Source organism: Lynx rufus, unplaced genomic scaffold (assembly GCF_022079265.1).
Source record: "Lynx rufus isolate CCGP_SWC_20201006 ecotype Redwood Valley unplaced genomic scaffold, mLynRuf1.p SCAF_33, whole genome shotgun sequence".
Lineage (NCBI taxonomy): Eukaryota > Metazoa > Chordata > Mammalia > Carnivora > Felidae > Lynx > Lynx rufus.
Genome location: NW_025814849.1, coordinates 4,196,015 through 4,220,897, shown reverse-complemented (window position 1 = coordinate 4,220,897; position 24,883 = coordinate 4,196,015). Strand labels below are relative to the sequence as shown.

Below are 24,883 nucleotides of genomic sequence, written 5' to 3'. Positions count from 1 at the left end.
CGCCCTCGCTCCTGAAGCCACCCGGCTGCCCTGATCCGACCGGCGGTGCTCCCTCCCGGAGGACTCTCTGTGCGGTCCCCGCCTCGGGCACTGCTGCCCGGACTGCCATCGCGTCCTGCCCTTGCGCTGTGGCCGCCGCGGGCTTCGCACGGAAATGCCGCTCTTGCTCGTCCGCATCCCAGTCTGGTCCCAGCACGCGGCTCCTGCAACCGCCCCCCCGTGCCGCGCGGTGCCGGTCAGGGCCTCGCTGCGCTGCACCCACCGCCACCACTTGAGCGCCGCTGGCCCTGGAGGGTCCCCGCAATCTGTCAACCCTCATTACCAGGGTTCCTCAAGGCCCCACCCAAACCCCCTCTCCCCTCGGCAGGCCGTGCGCCCCTCTGCCTCCCAGGGGCCCAGGCATCACCCACGGCTCATCTGGGGTTGGCTGCTCTGTGCCCCGCTAGACTGTCCTGGGGGACAAACGGGGTTGTGTGGGCATCTGGGCGAGACACAGGCTTCTAAGTCACCTTCCGGAGGGCCTCGGTGCCTTGGAAACACAGAGGCTCAGCACGCGCGGTTGATTCCTGTTCCCACCTCCTCGCAGACTCCTGTTCAGCCTGTAAACCCAGCAGGATCATTAACTTGAACAAACTGCTGGTGTCTAGAAGGTGTCCTGAAATGTGCTGTCACTGTGCAGATGACTGCATAACCCAAGGGGGGTTCAAACTGAAGACCCCGGTTTCCCTTCATTTTGAATTAAGAGCACACGCACACCCCAAAAGTGAGACGTTCACGGGGATTTCTAAGTACCACTTGCGTGGATCTTTATGTCTCACAAAACTTATATAAAACTTAGCGTTCTGTTAGTATCCGCCCCCGTCAATAAACACACCTTAGGACATCATTTCAGGTTACCCCCAGATACATAACGTGCCCTCTCCTGACAGGCAGGTCGGTACGTGCAAGTGTGAGCTGGGCTGGGCTCCAAGGCGGCCTGTGCAATGAGTGGCTGAGTGAGTGATTTGGTGAATGCATCGTGTCCAGCCACGTGCTCCTTAAACCAAAGTAGTTCCACGCGGTGCAGACTCCCGTGGACAAAGAGAAACGTCTGTGACACTGGTGACAGAGAAGAGACAGGCAGACAGCCAGGAGGCAACGAGGGGAGGCTCTGAAGGCGGCTCTCGGGGACGGGGGCCGAAGATGCCACCGGGCCTGTGAAGTCACTCAGCACCCCCGCAGCGAACACACACAAGCTAACCCTCACAGTTGCTGTCTTTCCGCCTGTCAGACGGATGAGGATCAAAGGCTGGTGATAAGCGGCGTTGGCGGGGGCACGAAAGCAGATATTTAAAAGCGTTTCCACGGTCCGGCATCCGCCCCATGGACACACGCACCGAAGCGAGTGCGCAAGACAGGACCCAGGCTCAGAGCAGCACCGTGGTCACGGTCACGGTAGCGAGGCCCCGGGAACAGTGTGCACGCCCACCACTGACCGGGTCAGGTTAAGGGCTAACGTGGGAGAGGCCGGACAGTCATGCATCCAGTAAATCCTCAACGAGCACGACCCCGATGTGGACAGAAACAGCTCTTTGAGGATGGAAAAACCAGGATAACGTGTAGGGTCCGGTCCTGTTACTGCGACATTTAAACCTACACACAGAAATAGATCCGTTTCCCGTGAGAACCCACAAAGAATGAAATGGAGCGCACGCACACACATGATGCAGCATTATGCACCTGGAAAAAGGAGGTTCCGTGAAGCGAAGAAGCCGGTCCCTGAGGAACAGACACTGTAGGACTCCCACTTTCACAGGGCCCCAGGACCAGCCAGGCTGATGGACACGGACAGCAGAGATGTGGGCGCCAGGGGCAGGGAGCCAGTGGTTGACGGGACAGTTTCGTTTGGGAAGATGAAAAAGTCCTGGAGACGGAGGGCAGTGACAGCTGCGCACGAGAGGAGTGTGCTTCATGCCACGGCACAGGGGGCTTCAAAAGGGCTCAAACGAGGGGTGCCTGGGGGGGCTGAGTCAGTTGAGCGGCTGGCTTCCGCTCAGGTCACGGTCTCACAGTTCGTGAGTTTGAGCCCCGTGTCGGGCTCTGTGCTGACAGCTCAGAGCCTGGAGCTGCTTTGGATTCTGTTTCTCCCTCTCTCTGCCCCTCCCCTGCTTGTGCATTCTCTCTCTCTCTCAAAAATAAACATTAAAACAATTTTTTTAAGAGGAACTATAATAATCAACTGTATGTTTATTTTATAAAGTAAAAACCTAAAATAAAAGTAAGAAATGAAAATTTCCATAGGAATCGTGAAACAGCACACAAGAAGGAAACCAAACTTCTCTCCATTTTGTACCTGTCCCTCGCACCTGAACGTTTTGGACACGTGCGTGCCCTGCTTTAGTAACAGCGAAAGCAGACCCTGCTACACCCTGGGGCAGATGAGCCACAGCAAAATCCTGCCGGGTTCCGGCCCGGGGCCTTCTGGGCGGTGTCTTCATGCTGTCCCGTGCACGTCCGCTCACACAGACCTGGGGTGCCACCTGCTCCCGCTGAGCTCAGGTCCCCAGCACGAGACAATCCTACTCCCGCTCAGCGGGGGTCGGACGTGCCGCCTCTGAGCCTGGGGTACGCGCAGAACACACACGCGGGCAGGGTAACCTGTCCCCAGAAGCTGCTTTCAGCTGAGATTACCGTCCAGTTGAATCCCGGTTATGACAACTGCCAAGGTGACTAAAGTATTTCTGTTTCAAAGCAGTTAGACGTTTATTACCATCTGCTACTACCGCTGCACTCCTGCTCAAATCATTGAGGACCCACAATCTGTCCCACTAGATGCGCAAGAAGATCCACCTGGTGACCAAACGGGAAGCATAAACACCCATCTCTACGTCGTGCAGACGTAAAACACGCTGGAAACCCGGCAGGTGGGCGAGGCCGCGTAGAAAGAGACACAGGAGAAAAGCCTAAGCGGAAGCCTGTCTCGTGCTCACAGGGAGAGAGTTCTGGGGGCCGTGACCAGGCAACACGGCAGGCTGGGAAAAACCGCGTTGACGACGAGGAATTCTGGCCGGGACGGAGTCTGCATTCCAACACGGCGTCGCTGGGAAACAGACGCGAGCGTGTAGCGGCACTGGCTGAGTCCACGCATGCAGGTGGCCGTTACCTCAGTCTCTTATTCGCCGCACCAACGACACCGGGACAACGGACAACGCAGGCAACTGGCAGTGCACCCAGGGCCCCCCTGCGCCCGCTCCCCTGCCACACGCACAACTTCTGTTACGTCCCGGGCCTCCCCGGGCCCGTCACCACAGGGCCGTGGCTCCCCGAAGCCCAGGACTGGGGGCACCTGGGCCCACACCCGGTGGCCCGCCTCGGGAGTGCAGGGAGAAGAGCGGAGGTGGCCGTGTCCCGGCATCCCCCTGGGCACCCCCACGCCTCTGCACACTCGAGGCCGGTCCGAGGACAGCCCGCAGGAGCCCACCCCTCCTGCCCTCCTCGCCGACCCCGGCTCTGAGGCCGCCCGCCAGGCCTGAGGGCTCCGGACCGATTCCTGAGGGGAGACAGCACGGGCTCGGCCTTCAGCAGGAGGAGGGAGACCTGAACTCCGTGAGCTGTTTTCCACGCAAAACACATAAACCAAGCGGCTGTAAGCGGCCAAGATCTACTTTGACTAACGGCCTTGGGCTCTCAGAAATGTCAACGGAACCGAAGGGAAAGAGTGCAGTGCAGGACTGCTTCTACGTTCCAGGGAAAGGCCACTACAAAAGACACTTTGGGGACGCTGGTGTGTGGACGTGCCGAGCCCGCGGGAGCAGAGGGCGACGCTGGCAGAGGTGCTGGCCCTCCCCAGAAAAGGCGGGAGCGACCACAGCTTGTTTTCTTTTTCAATTCAAGTACTGACGCTGATGTGGACCCGAGACGTCACAGGTCTTGCTCTGGACGAGTCTGTCCCCAGGGGAATGTGTCTCTCCCCCCCCCCCCCCCCCCCCCGCGAAGCCCAGGGCCGAGAGTACCCTAACGGGGTCTTCCCCAAACTCACAGCGGAAGCACGCCGGCCCCTGCAGAAGAGCGGGGTCTGCTGACAGCCCCCTCTCAGGCTGGGGACCCGAGTGGCCAGAGACGCCCCACTCACCCACTCTCACCCGCGATGCTGATGTGGACTTTCACTTACCTCTACGTTGAAAGGATTTTCCTCAACTTTTCCGACTTCTGCTTCTGGTAGGGGATTTTTTAAGGTTTGTAAAAACAAAGCTGCTTTCCTTTTACGTTCCGCTTGAAGCTGCTTCTCCTTCGATTCCTTGGACGCCTGGGCCAGCTTCTCCCTGGCAGCGGCCGCCAGTCGGTCCTCCAGCTTTTGCTTTGCTTAAGAAACGAACGACAGAAAAAGTGATGTTTAGAACAAGTGCTATTCTAAAAACACCTCGCTATCTTAGTTTTCACAAGCAGCGAAAGGGTCACGGGATACAACGCGGTTATTCTAAGAGATTAACAGGACACAAATTTCAGGATAAGTAAACAAATCAGGCAGGCTGAATTGTGAGGCAGTTAGTTCATAATGCTTACTATTAGGATTTTAAATATTTCACCCTCAAAATCAAAGTCGGAAGGTGGATGGGATTCCACACCAGGGAGAGTCGGAGTCATGAAACCCTCAGAAAGCCTTAGGCTCTCGTGAACACGGGTCCCTAATGCTCATGCCCGACAAGGGGCGCTGCGTTCGAGCACGTCCCGACACACGGTTCTGTGCGCAGCGGTACGTGCACGAGGGGACCCGGTGCACTGGCCTGAGCCTGCTCAGGAGCCACCTGGAAATGTTGTGTCACCTGTCTGTGCACGTGCAGGAAAAGCAACGTCCGGGAACCAGTTAGGACAGACAGGAACTGCTAACTGCTGTAGCGCAAAACAGAACTATTTAGGGGTAAGAGACTGTGAGAGGCCCTCCCACACACTGCTGGTGGTCGGGGGCCGGCGGTGGCCAGGCTGTGACCTGTGAAGACAAGTCCCAGTCTGGAAACCAGCTCCGGCCCACGTCCTCTCGAAGGGCCTGTCTGTGGGCAGAAGGCCTCACGAAAGGGTATCTCCTAGTTGGGTCCATCAGCCGAGCCGGGATCACGGGCTGAGCATTCGACCCGAGGCGGCCCTCAGAGCGCCAAGGCCCCCACCCCCCAGTAACGCGCTCTCTAGAACGAGCCGCCGGGGGCACTGCATCCGGAGCTTAGGAAGGGCAGTGCCCACCGCTCTACCAGAGAACTCTCCGCGTGCACCAAGCACCAGCTGCCCCCAGGTCCTGCCGTGCCCCGGCTGGGGGCTCCGTCCCAGCGCTGCGGGCTTAGGAGGCTAGTCCTGTGCCACTGCCTGCCTTTCAAGAAGGTGTAAAACGTGTTGACAAACCTTGCTTCGCCTCTAGCTCCTCCTGGGTTAGCTGGGGCCGCTTCTCCTCAACAACCGCACAGGGCGGGGCGACTGCCGGGGTCGTGTTTGCGGTGCCGCTACAACTTTCTTGGCCTTCTTTGCCTTCTTCATCATCATCACTGTCATCATCTAGCTTAACACGGTTTTTTTCCAGGGGAAGGAGGTCATTTTCTTTGGCCTTGATCGCAAAGCTTATTGGAGCAAATGAAGCTATTGGGAAAAGTGAACATGGTGACGCACGTTTAGGTACCCGGAGGCACAGAGCAGAGCCCCCACGGCCCCGCCGTCCACGCGAGCGCCAGCTGCGGGGCGGCCTCCCCGGCGCAGCCGCGTCTCACGCCCAGGGGCCTCTGGGGGCGGCGGCAACGCCTGCGTTGTCAAAGGGGGCCGTTCAAGTGCATGCTGGGCGCGGGGAGGCTGGCCCGCCACGCGTGTCTCGCGAGGAGCACGCCCAGAGCGGCATCCAGGGCCGCTGCACTGGTAAAGGGGCACTTCCTCTTGGGGTTTTCCTTCTTTTTTGGGCTCAGCACGTGGCTGAGTTGGTACAAGTCAGACGTTATGATGCGGCTCCACTATAAAAAGGTATTTCTAAAAACTCCCAGCCGTACACGGTAGCCTTTTCTCACAAAGCAAGTGACGGGATCTGTTTCCTTCTTCGGTTTACCGGGCGCCTGCTCTGTGCTGGGCGTCACCTCTGACCACTCGGCAGCTGTGACAAGACTTTCAACCCACTGTAACGAAAGCTTAGGTGGTTCAAAGTCCTCCCCTAGAATGTTTGGGGACTTCAGTGAGAGACCTACAAAGGCCCCAGAGGAAGGAGCCTTCCTCCCCGTCCCCCCACCCACTCAACACTGACCCGCGGAGCCCCCTCCTCCAGACACACAGCGACGCGGGTTCTTAACGCCTAATTGCTTGCGTCGTGTCTTCGCTCTCAAAAACCACGAACTATTACTCACGAAAGACATTCAAGTGAACGACAAGGAAGGGAAATTTTAAAGTGCAGCGCAGACAGCCAACTCCGAGGGGGAGCAGTGCTCCGTCACCCACGCTGTTTGTACACGTGCTTGGGATTTTCCACAAGAGAACAGGGCAGGTTCTAGAAGGGATGCGTCTGCGGTGACCGCAGGTGGGGAGGGGTGGCCCAGCTGGCCCCCAAGACTCCCGCCGTCTGCACTTCTGGCTCCAGAACCACGCAGGCCTTGAAGCACGTAACTACCCCAATAACCCTTTTGTCCACAAGCACCCCAAGAGAGAGCACCCCCAGATCCAAAACGCTTGGAAAGGCACAGCTGGCACGTCAGATGGAAAACAGCTTCAGACTGACTGCACACTGCGCCCCGATGCACGACAACCCCTGAGAACAGAGCACACAGGGGTCACAAACACGGTCTGCTGGGGAGTCAGTATTAACCGTGGTGCTGTGCTTCTGCTGGAAACAGTCCCATCTTCGGGAGATACGTTAAATCATTTACGGATGAAAGGCCACGATGCCGGGGACCCCCTCCGAAAACGCTCTGGGGTGGGCTGCAGTGAACGGCAGGGGCAAGCCTGGTCTGTGGCTGGGCGGCGGGAGCGGGTGGGGTGCTCTCATACACCTTGAAATTCTCTGTGAGGAAACAAGGGCGACAGTGCTAACTATTGCCTACAGGAATACGATCTCTTTAATAAACAGGGTTGGCAAAACTTAAAAAGCAAAAAAAATTCACTTAAGTGTTAATCAAAATTGCTCAACTTGAGACTACAGTATTACATCTCAAAACAGCTTTATGGTTTATTTATTTCGAGAGAGAGAGAGAGAGAGAGAATAAGAGCGCGCGTGTGTGCGCGGGGGAGGAGCAGAGGGAAGGCCAAGCAGGCTCCGTGCTATCCGCTATCCGCGCGGTCCGACTCAGGGCTCGCCCCGACCTCAAGAACCACAAGGCCATGACCTGGGCAGAAGTCAAGAGTGGGACGTTAAACCGACTGAGCCACCAGGCGCCCCTCAAAATAACTTCGCAATGATCATTCTCAAGCCATCTGTCACCCCAAAATCGAAAGGTCAGCAATCAACAAATACGAGACTTTACGACGGAAGCTTCCGGAACGCTTTCTATGCTAACGCGACGCCTACTGCGGACGTCTGGTATTTATGCACGTGAGCAGCCAGCCCCGTCGCGGGGCACAGACTCTCGCCCGACTTCAGACAAACGGAGTAGCGGGGCAGCCTGCAGGCCTCACCTCACACCCACAGGCCCGGCAGAGACGCCCCTGGGCTCCCGACGGACAGATGAGGAAACCGAGGCGAAACAGGCCAACGAGTGTCCCGTGCTAGCTCAGGCAGAGGGCGAGGGCTCTGAAACCGTCGCTCGGCGTAAGGGTTACTCGAGCATTTGATGACTCTGCTGCGGCCGCCCATGGCTCCCCTGCGGTGGGGACGAACCCCCCGCCCGCCCGGCTCTGGCCCCGGGTTCCATCTGCGCGGCCCACCCACTGCTAGCCTCCCCTCCCCCGCCTCTGCCTCCTTCCACCTGCTTCGTTCTTTCTCCTCCAGCCTCAGCTGGTGGAAGCCTGCCTGGCCTCTCTCCTCCACACCTCTGCACGTCTGCATCGTGGCCACGGCCCGCTCACCCGGGCTGCAGGCTGCGGGGCTGTCGTGGGCACCGAGGTGGCCGGGAGCCGGGCCGGTGCGGCAAGTCCTCAGCCAGCGCGCGTGGAGGAGCCCCCCGTCCCCAGACTTCCGGGGGCACGGGAACAAGCTTTGCTGCTGGCGTCAGCCTTCACAAGTCATTACGTTCTCTGTGGAAAACTTTGAAACCACAGGCGGACAGGACGGAAGATCCACCACAGCGCAGATGTGGGAGAAAGTCACCCGCACGGTTCCCGGGCACACACACGAAACCGGGGCCACACCGGACCGTGTTCCAGCCTGCTTCTGCTCCCCAGGCAGCATCTTCCCACATCTCTGTGTCCACAAAGATCATTTTTAAAATCAGGACTATTATTTCTTGGTCTGGAGGTTCCAATTTATTACACGGTCTCCCACGACCATTGCCAAGGTTTTATTTCGGAAAGCCGGCGAGCCCCGTGATGAACTCCTGGCCTGGTTACCCGGCGGAGCCACGGCTCCGAGGGGGAGGGCATCCGCGCGGAGAGGGGCCCCTGCGCCAGGCGGCCTCTTCCCCATGCTTCACCGAGCCGATGCGGGTCCCCGTCACCCTGCAGCCCCTCCCTCGCTGAGCATTACACTTTCCAACTTCACCAACCCGAGAGGCAAAAAACAGCATTTGCCAGTGAAGATACACTTTAAAAATGTATTTACTGACCATCTTTCTTCTTTTGTGAGCGATCTTTTCATATCTTCTGTCTCTGGTTTTCTCGCTGCAGTGAGTGTCTTCTTGTCAATGGATGAACGCTTTCTACGGTACGGATTTGAACCCTCTATCTTCTGTTAGCGATCGACGTTTTGACATTTGTCTTTAACTTTATTCAGGTCCTGCCCCCATCAGACCTACTATTCTTTCCTTATGATTTACGGCTTCAACTCTTAGAAAGTCTTTTCCAACGCTTAGATTACTGAACTTATTTTTACATTTTAATACTTTATCTGGAATCCTATTTTTCCCCCCAAGACAGAGTCAGTTATTACGGTAAAGAAGCTCTCCCAGCCACGCGTGAGGACACTCTGATGCTTCTTCAGCACCTACGGACGGAGACAAAGGACAGCTCTCGCCTGCTCGCACGGCTGACTGCGTTGGTTGGGTGGCGAGGCATTAGTGTCCCTGTTGCTCGGGGAGGGGCCGACAGGCCGCTAGCAAGCTGCTCGGACCCCTTAGTTTGTCCTGCGCGTGGCAGTGGCTTTAGTCCCGCAGGTTTCACGCCCTCTTGTGGGAAACAAGCTTGGCCTCGACTCCGTCCGGCCAGCTGCCTGTTTGCAACGTGGTCCCCACTGAACGGTGAACGCTTCCTAAATTCTCTGAGACCCACACATGTGTCACGCTGCCGCCTCTTGAGATAATTTTAGCAATTTACACTTTCTCAGAGAATTTTTTCAGTTATTTCCAGATTTGTTCAAATGCAGTTACACGCGGTATCCACGCACTGCAAATGCCTGTGACCGTTTCCTCACGCACTATGTGTTGTGCGTTTCCTCCGCTTTTCTCTGCAGGAAGCCTGCAGTCGCGTTTTACTGGTCTTTACCAGTTTCTCACTGGTTCCCACTTTCTTTTTTTTTTGGTTCCCACTTTCATTGTTATGGATTCCCTTCTCCTGCTTTCCTTAGAGGCACTTTACGGTTTCTTTCTAGGTTGTCGAGTTGAAGGCTCGTTATGGTTTTTGTTTCTCAACATAAGCACGCCAGGTTATGTAGGTTTTTATTTGAGGTTTTCACGCGTGTGATAATTTTCTGACAAGAAATATTCTCACTGGGGCACTCGGCCGGCTCAGTCGGTGGAGCGTGTGGCTCTTGATCTTGGGTTGGAGTTCGAGCCCTGCACTGGGTGTAAAGATGACTTAAAAAGAAAATCTTCAAAAAAAAAAAAAAAAAATCAAGAAGAAGAAACATTCTCATTGTCCTCACCTTCTCTCGTTACTTTGTAAAAGTCTGTGCCCGACAGCATCCAGAATACTGCTCATTCAGAATTTCAGACACACCTTAATCATCTGGCTTTTACGGTGCAGACGTGGGTCTGATGCACCAACAGGCCTGTTCTCTGCCCAGGGGACAACTGCCTGTTCTTCTCTGTGGATGCTTTGCTGCCACCTCCGTCCTCTTGCCTGGGACAGGAGAACAATTTTCAACCTGTCTTCTCATCGGGCCTGACTTTCAGGCTTTCACTGTCTTACCACGTGGAAGCTGGTCCTCAGCGGGCTACGCGGAGGTCACACCGCCAGCCGCACTGGGCCCTGGTGCTCAGTCACTCTGGCTCCTGGCGCCCGCGTGCTGAGGTTCAAGCCAGGGCCGTCAAAGCCGTGGTGCCCGTCCGGAGCCGACGGCCCGGGGCAGCGGGTGGGAGGGAAGCGGGACATTGCCGCCCCAGGTGCCACACGACCGTGGGGGTGTGGAGGTGGCCCTGGCTCAAGGGCAGGCCGCCTGTTGTCCCCTCTCTGCCTGACAGTGCGCTCCCCCGGGGCTCACTGCCACCGAGTCCTGAAGTGTCCCTCTCTTCCCTGGGTGGGAAATTCTGGGCGGGCTGCCTTGGCCCGCAACGTGGACGGTAAGAGCCTCCCCCACTTCCGTAGCAACAAGAGATTTTATTCTCTACTCGTTACGTTCCTCTGTTACTTCCACGAGCGTCTGAAGGCGGCCGGGAAGGGTGAGGGGCTGAACACGAGTGCTCAGGTAAGTCCTGGAACGAGAGGCTCAAAGACCCTTGTGTGCATGTCCGGTCTGGCGACTTTCCCCGCTGTCACCCGTCGGGGCCGGCCTGGTTAGTCTGGATCACCATCCTGTGCCACGAGGCCCCTCAATGCAAAGCACAGGCCTTCCCCCGGGCCCTGCCGCCCTCCCCAACCCTGCCCCTGCCTGGCCTCCGCCTCTGCCCCACGAGCCCACTCTCTCTCCCACTCCCCTTCCTGCAGCTCTGTGACTGACCAGCGGTCCCACCAACACCCCCAGGCGGCCCTGTGCCCAGCGTCCTCACAAAGTTACCCAACTGGATGCAGTTGCTCCTCTGATCTGGCCCCTGGGAGCCCACGAGCTGGCCACGGACACCTTCCAGGCTGTTCCCCGGGACCCACCCGCCACTCCAAGCCCCGCCCGCACAGCCTCTACCGGGGACGGCAGCCTGGTCTTGGGACCACCGTTACACCATCAACACCGGCGTGCACCCCTCCTCCCCACAGGCTTCCTCGTCTCCACACGGCGGGACTCAATGCATCTTCACACACTCGACCGCTCACTTCTTTGCTAACGTGCCTGTGTCAGCTTTTCCCCGCTTTTTATTCTGCTGGCTTCCTTCCATGCACATCTGTCCTGCTAGATGAAGAACTCCAAGAACACAAAAGGCAACCAGATGCAGCGAGTGCAGTCCTGCCCGGTAGAGGCCTCGGGACATGCCACTGAACAAATAAAGACGACTGATTTCACTAGTACAACAGTGTGCACCTAAGTGTGCTGTCAGAAGTCCAAGGAGATATGAAACATCGTTTGAAACACGCCAAACGTTCTCACTGAACTGCCACAACAGGGACACCTCACGTGAGCTCAGGTCCACACGGGCCCGAATCAGGAGAGCACCGTGGCGCACGGAAGCTTTGTTACGACCACCTGACAGCGGTGACTCCCCTGCCCTGCGGCCAGAGGCACCTTTCTCCGAACTTGAAGGAACCCCGCAAGGCCAAGACGGGCAGCAGCGTACCTTTCACCAGCTTCCCGTCTGCGACCGTCTTACTGGACGACGCCTCCTTCTTCCCCCCGGGGCCTCCTCTTCCTCCTGCGTCGGCCGAGTCTTCGCACACACTGTCCTCCCCAGCGTCACTTGGCTTTTCAGGGGCAGATTCTGCCGGGGCCTCTTCTGGTGCTGACACAGCCTAGACAATAAACGTGACCATAAGCTGCTCGGTAAGGAACCGCCCAGGATGGGTCACGGACAGACCGACAGACTCCGCTGGACCACATGTTACTGCTCACGCAGCACTAAGGAACGCACTCTTGGAAACTCAGACCTGCCATTGTCTGATACAGCAGAACGGAAAGGGGAGTACGCGTGAGGCTTTCCCGCTGGAAGCACAGAACGCGTCTTAGAGCTCTAACACCGCCCGGGCGCCGATGCTCACGGCCTTTCCTCTGGACGCGGATGCCCGAGAACCCTTTCGGGGCCGTGCCCACCGCCCGCAGGTGAGCCATATGCTTCAGTCTGAGCGATCACAGGCGCGAAGTCCGAAGAAACCCACGGACAACGAGCAAGGCCTACGCCATCTACTGAAGCAGGTCTGAACAAAACGTCAGGGCGCCATGTAACGAGGGGGGTGGAACAGGACAGCACTCGAAGGGCAGGAGGAGCAGCGTCCAGTGGGCCTGAGGGTCACACGTGGGGACGCGGCCCGGGGGCAGGCCACCCGAGGACGAAGTCTGCGGCCCGGAGTGCACACACGTCTACGTTTTATGCACGGAAGGAGACGTTGTACGAATATGGTATGTGGCCTCCACCAAAAGCAGTTACAAATAACAGCCACCGGGACATCAAACGCTTGGAGAGCGCGGGTGCTGCGTTCAGGCCACGCGGCTCATCAGTGAACTATGACTACGGACCCCAAACACCGGTTTCGCCTCTGAGAGGCGGGGAAGCGTAGAGACGGCATGTGCTGCGCACGACCGTCCGCGCCAGGGGCTCAGCGAGCCCGTTCCTGCATCCCGCCCGTAGGCACAAAATCCCTGCCGCGCCCAGAACCCGGAGCCTCCCTGCCCTGCACACACCTGTGCACTGTCGCCCCCTTCCTTCTGGAGGAAGAACTGCTTCTTGAACTCATAATAGGCGTTATACTGGTGCCAGGGCTGCAGGAACTCAAACCTAGGAGCGGAGAGGGTGGTGAGTCACTCGTGCGGGCACGCGCCCCGGATGGCGCCAGGGTTCCTCCTGCCTGCTCGCCGCCGGCAGACGCCGTCCCCGACGCCCTCCGGCGACCCACTCAAGCCAGGTACCGCCTCGGCCGCGTGCAGAAGCAACGGCCGTACCCTCCCCACCTCGCGGGCAAGGGGACGAGGCGTAGGGAGGGCGCGGGGCTCGCCCACGCTCGTGCCGTCACGTTGTAACCGCCACCCCGCGCTGGATGGTTCACACCCGAGGCGTGGAACGGGACTTGATTACACGGCAGGTTCTTTTGTTTTCTGCTTCTTTGGCTTTTGTTTACAAACACACACCTTTTTTTTTAACTTGTATTTTTTTTTTTTTTTACCTGGCACACATGTTTTTTCAGTTTTTATTTTCATTTCACCTAATTCACACGCAGAGTTATAGCAGTTTCCCGAGCACAGTGTAGTGACAACACCTCTGTGTGCTGCCCGGTGCTCAATCCTTCATTCCCATCACCCACCTCACCCTCCCTCCCCGCTGAGTGGCAGATTCTTCGTTTTAGAGAGAGAAAGAGCGAGGGTGTGATTGGGAGACAGGCACAGAAAGGGGGAGAGAGAGAATCCCAAGCAGCCTCCGTGCCAAGCGCAGAGCCCGATGTAGGGCTCGAACCCATGAACCATGAGATCATGATCAAGAGTCGGGCGCTCAACCGACCGAGCCCCCGGGCGCCCTGAATGGCAGAGTTTTGAAAAGCACGGGTGCCAGCTCCGTTTCGGGTGCTTCGACATTCCTCCTAAAGAACAAAACAAGACAAACGAGTCCCCCCCCACCCAACTGCAGGTAATTCAGCAAGGTGGGTGTAAGACGTATTTACGTAAACATGTAAGGATTAACCGCAGTGAAGAGAGAACGCGGCTAGACTGACGACAAGCTAAGTGATGTGCCGAGCACCCGTGTCCGGCCACCACACGCCACTCCTCCCCTCACCTTTGGTCATTCTTAGCACGAACGCTGGTCTCGAACTTAAGGCCGTTCCGAGCCACGTACTCCGCCAGCTTGTCGATCACAGGCTGAATGTCGGGGGGCGGGGGGATGATGGCCGCCACGGGAGCAAGTGCACTGCGGAGAAGAGTCTCGTCACACGGTGCGGGGGCCTCCTGAGACCGCCGGCAGGTGCACGGCGCAGAGCGCTGCCGAGGGCTCTCAGCGTCCCGGGCCGCACCCGCACGCAGTGACACACACACAGGGCGGCTCTGAGCGTGACCTCAAACACAAAAACTAACCAAAGTCCTCTGGTTTAAAACAGGGACCAAAATATCGTTGCCAGTGGGTAAAAATGGCGGTTTTATGGAAATTAAGACTTTAAATCATGCAAACAAGTTCACCCCTAACATTTCCCTCCAATTAGGTGCTAATTCTTTTTTTAAAAATTATATTGGGGGGCAGAGAGAGAGGGACAGAGAATCCCAGCAGGCTCCACACTCAGCACAGAGCCCGATGCGGGTCTCCATCCCATGACCCTGGCATCACGACTTGAGCTGAAATGGAGAGTCGGATGCTTAAGTGACTGAGCCACCCAGGCACCCCATGAGCTAATTCTTAGAGGCAGCCGAGAGTAAATCACGTGTTGACTTTTTTTCAAGCTAAAAGGAGAACGTGGGCAGTGCAGCCCCACATCCTCATTTCACGCCCCCTTTCCTAGCACAGTCAGAAGGCAGGTCATTTTGCAGAAACATCCAAGTTTCTGTCGACTTCCAGCACAGGCACCCGGTGCCCCCAACAAAGCACCTGCTCTCTCTGCAGACACCTGGACGCTGCCCCGCTGCCCACTGCCACTTTAGGTCAGCGGTTCGATGGGTCTGACAGCCAGAACCCCATCTGCCTACGGCTTGTGGGAGTCACTTGTGTTAACTCCACAAAAGCCTGTTTCTTGCTGACAACTGCAGCTTCGCGTTGCACTGGTCTTCCTTCCCTAGTACCGCCCAGCTGAGATGTCAGCACATCAGAAAGACCGGACACAGGGGCCGGGGCAGCGTGGGGTGCCGAGGACGGGGGGTTACGAGGGTTGAGGGGCGCTAAGGATACGAAGGTTGGGGTGACGCGGGGCGCTGACTGGGAATCAATTTTCTCAGTGTTTACGACATGACAATTTCTGTTATGCCATCAACTCTGTAACCGGGGATCTGGACCCTGAGATCTTCCACAAACCCCGATGAAAAACCCCAAACCACGAACGCGGAAGTGCCAGGCGAGGGGCAGAAGTGGGCGTACCTTGTGGTGATGGTGGAGGTCACCCCGCTGCTCGACTCTGCTGTGGTTGGGGGGGGCGGAGGCGTGGTCCCGGGGGGCGGCGGGGCGGCGGCCGTCACTCCGGCGGAGCTGGGCACGGCCACGCCGGCGGGCAGGGCGCCGTAGTAGGTGGCCACGTCGACCCCCGGCGGGGGAGGAGCCAGGCAGTAGGTGCCATCCGGCAGCATGTAGTAGCTGTAATACATGGCAGCCACTGTCGCTGTGAAAACACAGGTGCAAGGTCACTCCTGTTCGTCCGCTCCCATGCCGTTTTCTGTGCTCTCTGATGTAAGAGAGGCTGCCCCCAGGACACGTGATTTGGAAGGACCCGGCAACGTGCAGACACACACCTGGGGACTACAGGGAAGGGGCGGTGACCGAGCACACGAGACGTCCCCTCTCCAGCAGCTGGCGACCCCCGCTCGCGGGACCCCCGGCAGACCTCCCCCAGAAGGCCGGCCTCGGTGGCCCACTCCTTTCCCGGTTATTCTCAGGGCCCCACGCATCCCTCATCCTGAGGGGCGTCTGTAAAGCTGTTTGCCCTTGGTCGCCAGACAGCCCCGCCCACCCCGCCACGGTGGGCTGCAGTGAATTTACCACAGCCCGAGGGACACAGGTGCAGCTCTGCTGTCACTGGGTGACCTACAACAGCTTCCTAGCAAGTTGGGGATGTAAGCAAACACCGGCTTCAATAGTGAAAAGTCCTGTAAGTTTATTCATCTTTTTTTTTTTTTTTTTTTGAAAAACATTCAAATCTATCGAAATCACAGAAAATTCAACGATCCTTGGGGCACCTGGGTGGCTCAGTCGGTTAAGCGACCGATTCTTGATTTCGGCTCAAGTCATGATCTCACGGTTCACGAGTTTGGCTCTGCACTGACAGCGTGGAGTCTGCTTAGGATTCTCTCTCCTTCTCTCTCTGTTCCTCCCCCGCATGTTCTCTCTCTCTCAAGATAACTAAGTAAACTTAAAAAACAAAGATTCAATGATCCAATTAAGAATCACTTCTAATCCGGTTGGGATAAGCCAATGGTTCTCACTACACAGAGATTTAATTTCCTTTTCCTTGGAGGATGGTGACAAGATCTTTCCAACTACAGACTTTTACTTTGATTTTCAACTGATTCGCTTTATTTTTTTTTTTTAATTTTTTTTTTCAACGTTTATTTATTTTTGGGACAGAGAGAGACAGAGCATGAACGGGGGAGGAGCAGAGAGAGAGGGAGACACAGAATCGGAAACAGGCTCCAGGCTCTGAGCCATCAGCCCAGAGCCCGACGCGGGGCTCGAACTCACGGACCGCGAGATCGTGACCTGGCTGAAGTCGGACGCTTAACCGACTGCGCCACCCAGGCGCCCCTCAACTGATTCGCTTTAAACCAAGCACAATTTATCAAGCGTCCGGCACTGCGCGCCCCTCCACTCAGGGGCCAGCAGCCCGAGGCGTCCCTGCAGCGGCCGGCCTCCTGTCCCTGGCTGGAGTCACGTGCAGCCCCGCGTGCTGTGGGCTCAGCCGCCGCGGACGACCCTCGCGCTTCGTGAACACGCATGCGCGGCTCCCAGCGCGTCCCTCCCTCTCGATGTCACACCACCCGCCGCTCCACATGCACGAGGACACTCCGAATTTTCCCGGAAAGAGGCGCGGCCCCATATCCTGACCGCGTGATCTCCGCACGGAACACGGGGTCATGCCTCCGAAGGAGGCGGGCGATCCGAGACTGCTCGCTGCGGGCAGGGGCCGAGGCGGGCGGCGGCGGGAAAAGCGCTTACAGGACAGACAGATGCAGCGGTTCTGGTGGAAGCTTTTCCTAACCAGCCTGCACCTCCGTCAGATACAACATCGTCCCTGCAGGAACGGAGCCACTGCCCCCCCCCCGCTTCAGCCAGCCTTCGGGGACCTTCTTCTCAGCCTCCACAGCCACCGGCGGAGGGGATGATGTGGCTCCAGCGAGGACAGAGCATAACCCCGACCTCCCTCAGAGAACGCCCACGTGCAGCCCGATGCCTCTGGGGAGGGGAAGGGACTCCTGTTCCTCCCTGTGTGGGGCGTCACATCTCAGCGGAAGGAACACACTCCGCTCCTGCCCCGGACAGTCAGCCTCCTGCCTGAAAACGAGCCGAAGTGGGTTTTAGTTTTAATTAGAATTTCTAAAAATTTTAACGTTTATTTATTTTTTGGAGAGAAAGAGAGGGGCAGAGACAGGGGGACACGGGATCTGAAGTGGGGCTGGAACTTGCCAACTGCGAGATCATGACCTGAACTTCAGATGCTCCACCGACTGAGCCCCCCAGGCGCCCGCAGGTTTTCAACCGCAGCCACAAGCAGTGAGCCACGTGAATGGGTAAGAACCGAACAGCGGACGAGCTTCAGCTAACGGTGCAGGTCCCGCGAGGTCGATGTAACACGTCCTTTACGTAACAGAGAAAATCAACGGTTCTTGGAACTGAGCACCGTCCCTCAAAGTGTGAACACGCAGACTAACTGTGCATGTGAGTTCCCTGAACCTCCGTCACGTTACGCTGAAACAACGTGTCGAAAACAGCGTTCCTGGCAAGACGGCGATTCACTCGGGCGTGCGTCCCCAGAGCACGTGAAGACACCGGTGAAGGCAGAGCGGGGAGTACACGTGCACGGCTGAGCCTCCGGGTCCGCAAACAGAACGGCACGCCCGAACCTGGATGCCGGGGCCCCCAGCACGGGGTCGCACTGAGGAGGAGAGGTGCCGGGCCGGCGTCCCCAGCAGACCCGCGGGGGCGGCCCTTGTCCGCACCCCGACACACGTGCGGCGAGGCTCCCCTGCGGTCACACCGCACACAGTGAACACTCTCACAACCTCCATTTACCTACAAATGTGCTGACAGCGACGAGACGCTGCTGTCTGGTGGCTGACTGGGGCGCGGCGAGCGCCACGCTGGGTTTAAGAGCTCCCCTTTCAGCTGGACCCTCGCTTCGAGGGCTGTCGGGGGTGAAGGGCTTCCAGGGGCGGGGTCCTTTCTGCCCTCTGCCCTCAACAGTGGTGCTGGGGTGTGATGGTAGCGGCGGACCGCCGTCTGATCCCCACGCCCCGCCCGTCACGGCACCTCTGGACCCCACTACCGAGCAGCGCCTCCCTCCCTCACCTCGGACGCTGGCACATCCACGCAGCGTCTCCCGCGTGACACCCTCCCCCCGCCCCGCACCCTGCTCCAGCCCCCACGGTCCGACCCCCAGCACCTTCCCCGCCCCAGGCCCCTGCTCCCAGGGGCAATTCTCTGCAACAGCAGTGTCGGGGCACGGCTGGCTTCCAGGAGCTCGCACACTCCCAGCACACGGTGTACCCCCCGGCACACAGCAGGCCCCACGAGCCTTCCAAGGCAGCCTGGCGCTCAGATATGCAGGCACAATGACTTACCCTATTACACAGGTTCTGAGACGTGCGCTCAAAGCCAAAGCACCTTGGAAATGATCATCAGAGCGCGTGTGTGTTTTGTACACAGCCTCCCCCTGCCCCCTGCCCTCAGAGATTCTCACTGCTGGACTGGACCCCAGACAGGACAGAGGTCTGGTGCCCCAAGACCATGTTCCCTGAAGCCACCGTCACATCCCAGACTCCTGAAGGGACCCCACCACACTCTCGTGTTACACCTTATCAGGCTTGCTGTTCTCCGGATTCTACACTGAATTTCCAAGAAGCGAGTGGGTTTTGCAGAAAGTTAAATGCGATGGCATTATTAGCACGAGAACCACAAATGCCTGCTCCAAATGAACCCAAGCAAGAAGTTTCAAGGAGCAACTACATTTGCTGAGGGCCGGCATAGCTGTATGAAGAAAATCGAGCTGCTAGGAAGCATAAGGTGCATTGTGGCGCGCTTCCTTCCCGGAATCGCATGTGCTCAGGAACGGACAGAACTATGTGATGCACGGTCACACAGACACGTCTACCTACCTTCCAAAGCCCTTCTGTTCAACCGGCCTGCAAAAACCAGGGCCACCTTGCTGATCTTTTATGTGACCTTAATCTCATATAGATTTAGCTCCCAGCGTTGGAAGGGCTCTCGAACAGAGGGCCGGTGAGCAATCCCTTCCGCGTGAGAGCCAGTTCAGGGGAGACAAACCCCATGTGAACGCGTTAAGAATGAAAATGGCTTCCCCGAGTGCCACGGAGAAAAGAGTTTATTCTTAAAAAGAAAACAACAACAACAATCTATTTTACTCACACAAGACACAAGACGTCAGGATGCCAGAGCGTGACCCTCCAGGGTGTGTGAACGGCAGTCGTGAGCAGGGCCCCCCCTCTGCCTGCACCTCAGCGTCTCACCTGTCCAGGCCCAGGTCAGCAGCCGTGCCCCCGGCTGCCTCCACTGGGCCTGCGGATGGCCCTGGCTGTGCACCCCTGGGACCTTCCTCGTGAGTTCAAGGGCTTTAGGACCCACTTGTGTTTGAGGATTCCAGAATTCCCATCTCCAGCTCTGAGTGGAACTTGCACATTAATTGCACACCCCACCAGGCCACCTCGTGAGTGGTTCACACCAGGGAGTACAGACTGGGATCCCTGCCTGCCCCCCCCCCCCCGCACCCCCAGGGAACGGCAGTGCCTCCTGGTGGGGCGGCACACTGCACGACTCCTCCCAGCGCCTGCTCAAAAGTTCCGGGAGCCCTGCCTGGACCAGACACGGCTGCCCCCACCCCACCCCCTGCCAAGTCCCCTGTGCCACATGCCTCGACCCCCCTCCCCTCTCCGTCCCCCAGCTGGACTTCCTCCCCGACCACGCCTCTGGCACGGTGACCTCTTGGTCTCCATGATCCCCCACAACCCGAGGAACCTCGCTCACCGCTATTCCTGGCGTGGCACGACCACAGTGCCGATCTGCTCGGCGACTGTCCAAGTTACGCATGGGAGGATGAGGACTGGGAGGGTGTGAGGGCACCCTGCAGCAGCCAGGGCTACTAGGCGACGGGCCCAAACCTGAGACCCGAGCGACAGGACTCAACCCACTGTTCTGCGCCTGTCTGGACTACCTCCCACCCACGGGAGCAGCATGAGGGCATGTTCAGACATTCGAGAACTAAAAGAATGTGCGTCCCTGTGTACCTGACGAGAGCACAAGCTCCAACAAAACACAGGAGTAAACCAACCGATCAAGCAGGGGAAACCCCAGGCACTAACACAGGAAAGCAACAAAAAGTCAGGGAACAGAGGGCTGCAGGCCGAGAACGCGGCCACTCCAGACCAGAGCAGGGGCGGAAGGCTCCAGAAACACGACTGTCAACGCCGCCCAAACGCAGGCCACCAGCACGACCCCCGGCAGACCAGAGAGCACGTCGTGCAGGCACCTGCAGTCTGTAGGGCCATCGGATAAAAAGAAGTCCGTAACATGAGAACATTTATATTCCAGCAAAGTCTCTGATTCTGGGATAGAGCAGGGGGGCTGGCAAACGCTTACAGCCAGACAGTAAATATATTACCTTTTGTGGACCAAGAGGCAAAATTAGATACTCAGAGTATACAGATGAGTATTTACGTGATACTGAGTATACAGATACTCGGAGAAAGAGAAAAAACAAATTCCCACACAGTTTTTAATTGATGAAATTCAAATTTTAATAGAAATAACTGAGTGGCTTTTTAGGGGGTAGTACAGGTCTACAAATGGGAAAAATGACATTCTTTCCGTGAAGGAGGACCCTTCACTTAGCTGGGTTCTAAGTCAGTGTTCCCAGCAGCAGGCTGTGAAGATGTGTGGCAAAGCTTGTTCTCAGCTCACGGACACACACACACACACACACACACACACACACACACACACACACACTGCACACTGGCCGGGTTCATGGTCACACACACAGGCAGCGGCCGGGTCTACATGCAGCCTGCAGTGCACCTAGACCCGGACAGGGTCGCACGCCTGGCAGTTTCCAGCTAAAACACCTCCCTTCCCTCCACAAACTGGAATTTAGGTTTTTCAAAAGTCAAACTTTTCTGGAGAGCTGTTTAGAAATGCTCTTACAACCTCGGCGGCTGACAACCTCGAAAGTATTTTCAAACACATGCAAAAGTTACAGGAGTAAAACCTGCCCTTACTCCCATTATCTGGGTATGCCGTGTTCCCTGCCATTCTGTGACCACACGTTCAGGGATTTCTGAGGCACGTGTGGACTCTGCGGACAGGATGGTACGCATGTGCCCAAACACTCGCGGGGTCTGATCTCCGACTTAGGTCCACAGCGACCCAGTAAAGGCCCCACCCTGTAACACTATGCACAGAACATACAATACTGTAGACAATTTCCCAAATCACAAGGCAGGTTCCTCGATCTCTATTCAAGCTAGACTTTGGGGGAAGCCACCAGGCAGCAGATGCGTGCAATGCCCTGGGGACCTGCGCATCACACACAGCGCCACCTGAGCCGCCCCTCCCCTGCCCTCTCATGTGCTTACCCGGCTGACAGAGCAGTGTCAGGATAAACAACTTTCATGATGATTTCGCTATCAAGTTCTACACGGCTACCTCTTCTGCTGAAAATAAACCCTAATAAAGGTTCTTTCAGTATCTAAAGAGTCAGATCCCGAACTCAGAATTAATCTCACAGCCTGTCTACTTGATTAGAGAACTTTCTTCTGCCCACAATTAAAAAAGTTATGCTGGGGGTGCCTGGGTGGCTCTGTCGGTTAAGCGTCCGACTTAAGCTCAGGTCATGATCCCGCAGTCCGTGAGTTCAAGCCCCGCATCCGGCTCTGTGCTGACAGCTCAGAGCCTGGAGCCTGTTTCGGATTCTGTGTCTCCCTCTTTCTCTGCCCCTCCCCCGTTCATGCTCTGACTCTCTCTGTCTCAAAAATAAATAAATGTTAAAAAAAGTAAAAAAAAAAAAAAGTTATGCTCTTTTCACTGAAAACCTTTATCCCAGGAGAGGTCGAGTTACAGGAGTTCAAACACTTGGCATCACAACCCAATTTGGTAATTGCTATTATTGCTGCTGTCTGCATTTTCAAGGCCGGGGACAGAAGCAGAGTGCGAGAAACGGAAGGACGACCTGGCCATCTCAAGTTTCTCTCACCTGCTCGACAGCCTGCTGACCCCACGCCGAGACTTCCAGCTTCGCCTCCCAGACTTGGGCCGCCTCCCTGAGTCCTGAAGGGCCCTCTGACCACTGACCTGTGGGCTCTCCATCACTCAAGTCTGGATGGCAGGAAAACCAGTCAAGCCAACCAACAACCTCAACATTGCCGAGTCCACAGTCGTGTTGTTAGAGCGATCGTTTTCTGAGCAGAGCTGACACACAACGTTACATTAATTTCAGGGGTACAACGTGGTGATCAACATAACTCGACAGCGTTTAAGTACAACATTATGCCCTCCCATCTCTCCAAATACTTGGAAGCATCTGGATCACTGCATTGTGTCTGAATTATTTTCAAACTTACTACCGCATAACGCATCCCAGCCATCTTCTGTTTACCCCCTGATGGCCTCCAGACAACCCAATGTTAAAAATTCCAACAGGAGACTTATCTCTTGGTCATCAAAGTAGATTAGGAAAACCCGAACGGCTTGTGCAGTGACAAAGAATGTGACGTGTTAAAGCTGGAGAAGCACCTGAACCGATCGATTTTACACACAGGAACACGTGACTCAGGAACGTCAGCCCAGTGTTTAAAAGCCAATGCTGTCTTTCTGGCAGATGAAACCTCGAAAGGCCTGTCTCCAACCATTGCTTAAAGTCGGCATCAATGACCCCCACGTAAAAAGTTTTGAGTTCTTCAATGTTTATTTATTTTTGGGACAGAGAGAGACAGAGCATGAACGGGGGAGGGGCAGAGAAAGAGGGAGACACAGAATCGGAAACAAGCTCCAGGCTCTGAGCCATCAGCCCAGAGCCTGACGCGGGGCTCGAACTCACGGACCGCAAGATCGTGACCTGGCTGAAGTCGGACGCTTAACCGACTGCGCCACCCAGGCGCCCCTAAAAAGTTTTGAGTTCTTGATCCCGTACCGGGTTCCGGAGGCCTGTGACATAAAAACAGATTCCGGAGAGTTCCGGGTGAAGACGGGGAGTGGTTCAAGCATGCAGCCCGAGCCACAGGGTGGAGGTGCTCGCAGGGAGGGCCTGCGGGGCGGCTCCGCCCTGGGAGTCCCTGACTGCAGAAGGACACCTGCTCTGGGGAAGCTTCAGGATCCACAGGAGAGCAGAGAGTGGGTTTTCCAGAGAAGGCTGCACAGGACAAAGGGGCTCAGAGATGGCGGGACACGAGTGTCCAGGGGGGAGCGCCGCAGCATCGGGTCAAAGGTCGGGGCAGGGCTGCCAACGTGGGTGGGAGAGACGGCAAGGGAAAGGCGAAGTGCGCAGGCCCACCGTGGCCAGACCCCGGGAGCCAAGCACCGCACGTGAACGGCGAAGACAGGAGTCTGGACATAAAGAGAATGCACACAGTGTCTGCACTTTCTGGGCCACAGATGAATCTGGTGAGACAAGAGTTCCACGGAGCACAAAGAAAAGGAAATAAAACCACCACTGAGATGAAGAGGGAGCTGGGCTTGCTGCCTGTTCCTGTGCCACCGCCTGGAACCAGAGGCCCTCGACAGAACACAGTTCCCTGGAAATGAGAAGCCGATCACTCCAGGACGGCTGGGGAACAGGCCAGGTCAGAAGCCGGCCCCTACCCTTCCACAGCAACATCCGAGCCCAGGACCCGCTGGCTACACACGGAACCCTCCGCCAAGCTGCTCTCTACGTGAGAAGGGCACAGACGCGTGCCAGTGACATCTCAGAGAATGGTGTCCAGGAGCGATTAGTGAAAACCAAGCAGCTAACACACCCGCGCAACCGGTCGGGGGCGATGGCTGGCCGACGCAGGCTTCTCAGGGTAGGAAAGACCAGGTCAGATGCCAGCTTACAGAGGGCTCGGAGACAGAAGACGCTCCCCAAGACGTTTATACCCAGACAAGTTTTCCTTTCTACGCGAAGGTGGGAGGGGGCGCTTCTCGAGCGAACGAGAACATGTGACCAGGACCCTCACGACGTGTGTCCGTGAGACTTAAATCGCCAGAGAAGAATCAAAGAATGGAGCAAAGGGGTGTCTGGGTGGCCAGTTAAGTGTCCAACTCTTGATTAAGATAAAAACTGAGCTTTAAAAGGAATCTACAATTTCAACCTCTTTATTTCCTAATCACTACAACTGAATTCCTTTTTTTTTCGTTAATTAATTTATTCTGACATAGAGACAGCATGAGCCAGGGGAGAGGCAGAAAGAGAATCTGAAGCAGGCTCTGAGCTGTCAGCACAGAGCCCAATGTGGGCCTTGAACTCATGAACTGTGAGATCATGACCTGAGCTGAAATCCAGAGTTGGACACTTAACCGACTGAGCGACCTAGATGCCCCTAGAACTGAATTCTTCAAGTATGGAAACTTATATCCGAAGTTCGGCAATGACTACGCTTTATTGATTATAGGTTCTTCTATTAAATTTGAGTAAGATTAAAAAGCTTATTTCTACTTTAACACAAATATTTTTCAATTTTTTTTCATGTTTATTCAGTTTTGAGAGACAGAGTGCAAGCGGGGGAGGGGCAGAGAGAGGGAGACACAGAATCCGAAGCAGACGCCCAGCTCTGAGCTGTCAGCACAGAACCCAATGCGGGGCTCAAACTCACGAACCACGAGATCATGACCTGAGCTGAAGTCAGACGCTTAAATGACTGAGCCACCCAGGCACCCCCAAAGGCATTTTTTTA

General features: G+C 56.6%; 1 protein-coding gene across 4 annotated transcripts in view; it reads right to left on the bottom strand.

Annotated features, from left to right (window-relative positions):
- The window catches only part of SFSWAP (splicing factor SWAP), a 69,045-nt gene that overhangs the window by 23,645 nt on the left and 20,517 nt on the right, over positions 1-24,883 (bottom strand). For 3 of the 4 annotated variants that reach the window (XM_047093173.1, XM_047093176.1, XM_047093175.1), the window contains 6 exons: positions 15,153-15,390; positions 13,869-14,000; positions 12,785-12,878; positions 11,727-11,898; positions 5,371-5,601; positions 4,151-4,341 (listed from right to left, as the gene is read on the bottom strand). In XM_047093173.1, coding sequence (XP_046949129.1) covers positions 4,151-4,341; positions 5,371-5,601; positions 11,727-11,898; positions 12,785-12,878; positions 13,869-14,000; positions 15,153-15,390 — 1,058 coding nt within the window. The remainder of the gene's footprint in view (positions 1-4,150; positions 4,342-5,370; positions 5,602-11,726; positions 11,899-12,784; positions 12,879-13,868; positions 14,001-15,152; positions 15,391-24,883) is intronic. The other variant, XM_047093174.1, reaches the window with a different exon arrangement.